At 52.5% G+C, this 6,687-nt stretch overlaps 1 protein-coding gene across 1 annotated transcript; it reads right to left on the reverse strand.

The window, feature by feature from the left end:
• Nucleotides 1-727: 727 nt before the first annotated feature.
• Nucleotides 728-6,284, reverse strand: GSTM5 (glutathione S-transferase mu 5). Its single transcript, NM_001367589.1, has 8 exons — nucleotides 6,227-6,284; nucleotides 5,880-5,955; nucleotides 5,387-5,451; nucleotides 5,005-5,086; nucleotides 4,809-4,909; nucleotides 3,528-3,623; nucleotides 3,330-3,440; nucleotides 728-1,235 (listed from the first exon to the last, which is right to left on the reverse strand). Exons 1-8 carry the CDS (start codon nucleotides 6,260-6,262, stop codon nucleotides 1,146-1,148), a joined length of 657 nt encoding a protein of 218 aa, NP_001354518.1. The 5' UTR covers nucleotides 6,263-6,284; the 3' UTR covers nucleotides 728-1,145.
• Between the last annotated feature and the right edge of the window lie 403 nt (nucleotides 6,285-6,687).

The following is a 6,687-nucleotide window of genomic DNA, read 5'->3' on the forward strand; positions in this document are numbered from 1 at the left end:
AGCTGAAGTTACAGAGAGCTACTGGCTCATTCTCTAAGACACGTACATGTAAAATCTTCTGAACGTTATTCTATATCTTCTCTGGTTAATACAACTATATCCAGAGCTCTAAATCCCAATAATGACTGTACAGGTTGGCAGAATCTTCCCTTGAGGGAATTCTTTGAAATTTTCACATGTGTTAAACATTTACTGTATTTCAGGAACTGTGAATGATACTAGAGGTAAAAAGTTCAGTAAGACATGGCTTTTCTCTTCAATAAATTTATGATTGAGTTTGGGTGAAAAACAAGTACCATGATTACAATACGGTGGGATATGTTTTATTGAGAAGTGTCATGATGAAGGATATCTAGATCAGGGAAGTCTGTCAGGACAGGGTGAAAGAAGGCAGTCTGCCTGGGAGCTGCTCAGCCCCCTTCCCCATCAGCCTAGCCCCTCTTTGAACCATGCCAGTTCTAGACGGCCTACAGGAGCGCGAATGAGTGAGGAACTTGGCACAGAGCACCTTTCTGTAGTAATCCCCACAGTGAGGAACAGAGGGATGTGGCTAGAGGGCAGAAATGACCAAGGAAATTTATGAACCTGCCTGATCACCACCCCCAACACACACACACACACACACCCATCCACTAAGCTCTGGCTGTGGACAACAGAAGACAAAAAACCACCCACAATTCGAGCACAGTCCTGAGTCAAGGGAGCCTCAGGGAATAAGACAAGACAAGGCAGGCATGGTTCAGGCTTTACTGGGCATCACACGGAGCTGGGGTAGGGACCCAGCAAAGGGAGCACGGCATACAGATGGTCTTTGAGGACAGTGCTAGGGAGCTCAGAGATCAGTCTGGCTTCTCAAAGAAGAGAAAAGCACTGACAGGAAAAGTAGTCAGGTTGGCGTTAGTGCAGGAAAAGGAAGACGTTAGGAGGGGGACTTTGATGGAGGACAGTGGGGAGCTGAAGCTTTAAAGAGCCTCGATGCAGGGAGGGATGATGTTAGAAGAAAGGAAGCCAATGAGGCCTTGGGGAAGAGAAGAGAGTAGAAAGAAGGAAAAAGGAAGAAGGCAGGTCCAGGGAGTCAGGCTGTCCTCCAGGGTCGCAGGCAGCAAGGTTGGCTCCTCCCTCCCATCTTCTGGCATCACGGGGCCCTATTTGCTGTTCCATGTAGCTGACTTTCCAAACAAAAGACCTCGGAAGAATTGGCTGGACTTCAAGTAGGCAGAGATCTTCTTCAAACCCTGAGGGCGGGAAGAAGGGGCCAGAGCCAGGTCTGCTGTCTAGAAGGGCTCAAGTAGCTTTGCTGCAGGCACAGCAGGTCAGGGCCCTGGCCACAGCCTTTCCATGTGGGCTCAAGTGCTGGAGCATCACACAGTCTCTTAGGGTCCCCAGCTCTTCTAAGTTAACTCTTCCAACTTCCTTTAAGTAATGTTATACCATAATAACAGCTACCATTTACGAAAGATCTACACTGTGCTGGGTGCTTTATATCCAACAGAAATTACAACACAGGCTTAGAAAATCCACTCGACTACCCTCCATGGTCAGTTCCATTATCACCGTTTCTCATATAGAAGAACAGAAGTTCAGCAAATTCCTCACACTCAAATAGCTAGTAAGTGGGACAGGGCTGGAATATAGCCTGGTTCTGTCTTCAGTTCTAGCATGTTTTTGCCAAATTCTCCTCCTCTTCCACCCAGCCACACCCCATGCCAGATCCTGTCACTCCTTGTCTGCACAAACATTCTCCTTTTTCACAGGGAGGTTCTTGGCTTGCCTAGGATTGCACACACAGAAACGACCTCCAGCAGAACAAAGGGGCTCAGAACACACCTGTGCAGCCAAGAAGAGAGCACAGATCTCACCCAATGACTTAGCAAAACCTGGATGAAACTGAATAGGGTAAGGGTGAACCACCAAAGGAAGGCCAGACCAGGCTCTAATCATTCCCATTAAAGCATGAAGTCCAAACTTCTCCACCTGGTACCTGAGCTAAATCTCCCTGTGTCCCTGTGCCCCCACCACATCTCCAGCCCTACTACTGCTAGCCAGGCCACATGACACTCAGGTGTGCTGCACACAATCTTACCAGGATTCAATGACCATGTAACTTCTAAAGAATTCAAAGAGATCCATGGCTCCCTCTCCCCAAAGGGCCAGGGCCAGGCCCAGGCAGGCTCCATGCCCCAGCCCTCGGCTGTTCCCCACCGCTCCCCTCCCACCACCTCTTACATAACCCCAAGGCTGCTCAGGCTGGACCAGAACCAGAGCTGATGGGAACTAGCTGAGCAAGCAGATTTCTTGATGGGGAGTGGGAAAGGGAAACAGATTCTAGGCTCAGAAGCCTGTTGGACTAATGCCTCAAATCCCCAAATCTGTACTGAAGTAGGATTTGCTGCTCTCAAACAACTTCAACACAGGTGAGGGATGGTTCCCCGTGAGTGAGGGGCAGGCCCCAGGCCAGGTACCCAGGTGGTGCCACACACACCTCACAGGCTGCTCGGCCTGCAGGCCTCTCACTGCACTCATTTCCAGGATGGGGCAGTCATCTATGCAACTCCCACTGTGCCTCACACCCTGCCTCATGCAGAGGAGAAGGTCGGTGAATAGGAGTAAAATCAGTGTGCTACTCATCTCACAGGGGGAAGACGTGGAACATTGGAGGGAAAAAAAGAGAGGAAGAAAGATAAAGGAGAGTGCCCTAGCACAGAGCACTTCAACACACACTGCTTCAACAGGGGCAACCACATATGTACCCTAATCCAGCTCCAGCCACAGCTCCGGATCTCAGGATTTTCCACATGGGGGTCCGATCATGCAAAGCTTCTGGGGGTGGCTATGAATACTGCCTGCGGGTTTAGTACTCAACATCAATGCCACTGTGTGTCAGTCCTACTATTGCCAGCTGCATCCGTGGTCCTGAAGTGCTCTGCCTCTTTCAAAGTGTTCTGGGCTGTGAAACCCAGGCTGGATGAGGCCTGAGGCTTCTCCTTTTGTCACAAATGGGAGAGCCCTGACTGCCACCCATAGATCCAGAGGCTCACAGGGAGCCCAGCACAGCCTCCACTGGCTCTGGGACCCTGAGCAAAGGACTGACCCTCTCATTCTCAGTTTTCTTATCTCTAAAATGGGCAAGATAATTCTGTCACCCTGTAGGAATGTTGGAAATTTCAAATTCCACACAATAGGTATAATGTGCTGGGCATGATTCCTGGCATGAAGCCCGTACTCAATACATACGAGTTATTCTTTGTGTAGCTCCAGGACTGGGAAAGCATCTGAAAGGAGAGAAAGGAACAAGGGGCATCAAAGAGAAAGGAGGATGGGGGCATCACCTCAAAGCGGGAGATGAAGTCCTTCAAGTTTAGGAAGGCATCCAAGCACTTGGGCTCAAATATACGCTTCATGTCAAGGACATCGTAGGCAAGGAAATCCACAAAGGTGATCTGCAGAAGGCCAAGAATGTGTGGGCTGAAAACCCCGAAACACATGAAGTAAAACAGATCTCATTCCCCATATCACTCCTCCTTTACCTTGTCTCCTGCAAACCATGGCTGCTTCCCCAGAAACTCTGAGTAGAGCTTTAGCTTTTCAGGGAGTTCCTCCAAGTATTTTGGCTTCAGTTTCTCCTGAGGCAGAAAACAGCTGTCACCACCCTCAGACAAAAGCTCCCTGCACAGACGTGGCCTCCCCAGGGCTGTGGACGGCCCAGGCTGGCCACGGGCAAGCAGCCATCTTCCCCACAACTAAAACTGGGGCAGTGCCCAGGCTTCAATTGGATACATCAGCATTTATTAGACTCTGACTGGGTGCCAGACCCTATCTGAAGTGATCAGAATGAGATGCTCTTCCTGAATCTGTCCTCACTGGCCTCCCAATAGCCTCTGGGTCAGCCGCATGAGCGCCCGAGCACCTGGCAGCCTCTGGATCCAGACATGGGCAGAATCAAGGATGCAAAGAACTAAAGGAGCTCAGGGAAAGAAGTAGAAAGTTCCTTCTAATGGGGTGACAGAAGAAAACAATGAACATTGACTAGTTTCCAGGGAGATGAGAAGTTCAAGTTGAAAGGAAGGAGGGAGAGGAATAAAGGCCCTCTGGCTGCCTCTGAGCTGTCTGTTATGAAAATGCGCAGATCCCTGTGCATGTCAATGACAGCACTTGGAAAACTTTGAGGAGAAGATGCAATTTGAGGGTGCCATTACATTCCTTGGTCTTGTACTTGAGTCTGTATATTCTAGGAGCAGGTAGGTGATATAAATCAACTGACAGAAATGACCCATGACAGAGGCCAGAGGCCAGAGGAGATGAAGGAGATTCTGAACACAAATTTTACCATCTAGGAATTGAATTTCTACCCTGGGATGCCTGGATCGTGTCCTAAGGTTGGTGGGAATTGCCTCTGCTTTTGTTGACATGACATTGGAGTCGTGAGAACAACTGCTGATAGTGTGGGAAAGCACTTGGAGGATGAGTGGTACCAAGGACTTAAGAAAAGACCAGTGCGTGCAGGAATGTAAGAGTCCTGGCCCCAAATCCAAACTCTGCCAGGTGCAGCTCACTGGGGAGACTCACAAACTCTGGGTGGTAGCAGATCATGACCAGTTGCATCCAGTTGTCCGTGGTCTGGTTCTCCAAAATGTCCACAAGAATCTTCAGAAGAGGAGAAGATTCGTGTGGACATTTTGGAGAACCAGGTTATAGACGTCTCCAGTCAGCTGGCTGGAGTCTGCTACAGACCTGACTTTGGAAGTCCCTCCCTGGTCTGGGCCAAAAGGCAGGGAAATGGGTGACTGGGAGTAGGGTGTGGGACTCACAAAATCTGGGTCATAGCACAGTCTGACCAGCTCCATGTGGTTATCCATAACCTGGTTCTCCAAAATGTCCACACGAATCTTCTCCTCTTCTGTCTCCCCACCTGCCACCCACAAAACACAGACTCAATCTCAGCATCACAGCGCAGCCAAGGAGGAGGTCACCGTCCCCCCACACATTGCAGCCACCCACACTCACATAGGTTGTGCTTGTGGGCAATGTAGCGCAGGATGGCATTGCTCTGGGTGATCTTCTGAGCCCCATCAATCAAGTAGGGCAGCTGGATAGATGGGAAACCGGGGAAGCTCAGTTGGGCCACCAGGCTCCCCAGCATCCCCTTCCCATATGCAAAGGCAGAGAGGAGACCAGGGCCTGCTCATGGCAGGCCTGAGATAGAAATACTGTCACACTAATAAATGAGCTGGGACACAGAACATCATGCAAGGGCTGTGTAGACAGCCAAGAGTGAGTGGAATTGGGCAGAAGACTCCTGATCTTAACACCTCTAAGCTGGGGAGAGGAGATGCAGTCAGAGACATGTCCCACTTTCCCCCAAAACCGCCCCTTCCCCTGCACCTACATTGGGAAAGTCCAGGCCCAGCTTGAATTTTTCATTCAGCCACTGGCTTCTGTCATAGTCAGGAGCTGTGGTGGGGAAGAAGAAGTGAAAACAAACCTCCCCAGAGCCCAGCCCTCCTTCCCGGGGACCCTCCCAAGGAGCCAGTGGCAAGATCCCTGAGACAGGTGGATCTAGAATCTGACCACTCAGTCCCACATCCCAGGGTTCAGGGAGAAAGAATCCCACTGAGGGCTCTGGACCCCACAACGGCTAAGGCTTCCAGGGTTTAGGCAAGCCCTGGGAGACACCCAACCCAACTAGACAGGGTGTCCAGCATCCCACCCCAGCATTCTGCCTTGCAAGGCCAGAGGGCTCCCTCACGGGAGCTCAGGGAAGGGACAGCCTGCAGCTCCAGCAGGGGAGGCCTGCAGAGGCAGCCACAGGTGGCCACCATGGGTTGCTTGGTGCCAACTCAGCGTGAGTGGGCAGAGCCCGGACACGAGGGTGCCATTACCGTCCCCCAGCGTGTACTTCTTTTCCACATAGCTTGAGTCTGTGTATTCCAGGAGCAAGCGGATGGCGTGGGCCAGCTGGGAGAGATGGCCCGCGGCTCGGGTCAGAGATGGAGGGTCCCTGACTTGGTGACTATCTCTGCACCAGGCGAGCCCCTAGTCTATACTGCACGTACCAGTTGCCTCCTCTACCCGCCCCCACCCCCAAACACACACACACAGAGTCATGCACAGGCCCTTCTGAGGTGGGCAGCCCTGAAGAGGAACGGTCCCTAGAGCCCGTCCTGCAGCTACTCCACACATCCCCGCCTCCGCCCCCTGTCCCACCCACCAGCGGACCCTCGCTCACCCCGCGGATGTCCCAGTACCCCAGAGTCATGGGCATGGTGCTGGTTGGTGCGGATTCTGCAGACAGGCATCAGCGGAGCGGGGCTCAGACTTTGAGAGGCCCAGGAGGGGACAGGCGGGGCCTTGCTGCGACCCCGCCCCTCGGCCCGCCACGACCCCGAAACACGCCATTCTGTAGGCCCCGAGCGAGCGCCCAGGGCTGGAATCAATAAGCCCCCTCCCGCCTCCCAGTCCCCAGGGTTCCGGGAGCGAGGTCAGGGCGCCCAGAAGCCCAAAGCGGGGCTCGGCCTCGACAGCTTCCCCAACCCGCCCTGAGGCTCCACGAGTCCATCCAGCCCTTGCTAGGTCCACAGCGACTTGGCTGTGCGCTTGAGACACCAGCCAGATCCTAATGGAGCAAAGCTCTTCTCCCTTCTCCTCCCTGCCCGCGGAATCCCTCAGCCTTCTCTCCGCTGCCGAGTT

Source organism: Pan paniscus, chromosome 1 (genome assembly GCF_029289425.2).
Source record: "Pan paniscus chromosome 1, NHGRI_mPanPan1-v2.0_pri, whole genome shotgun sequence".
Lineage (NCBI taxonomy): Eukaryota > Metazoa > Chordata > Mammalia > Primates > Hominidae > Pan > Pan paniscus.

Bases quoted from the DNA above. Each gene is read 5' to 3' on its own strand.
- GSTM5 (NM_001367589.1), bottom strand. From the start codon at position 6,262: ATGCCCATGACTCTGGGGTACTGGGACATCCGCGGG. The intron at 5,452-5,879 runs GTAATGGCACCC...TCCCCACCACAG, and splicing joins GAAGTACACGCTGGGGGACG to CTCCTGACTATGACAGAAGC. The intron at 4,910-5,004 runs GTGAGTGTGGGT...TGTGGGTGGCAG, and splicing joins TGCCCACAAGCACAACCTAT to GTGGGGAGACAGAAGAGGAG.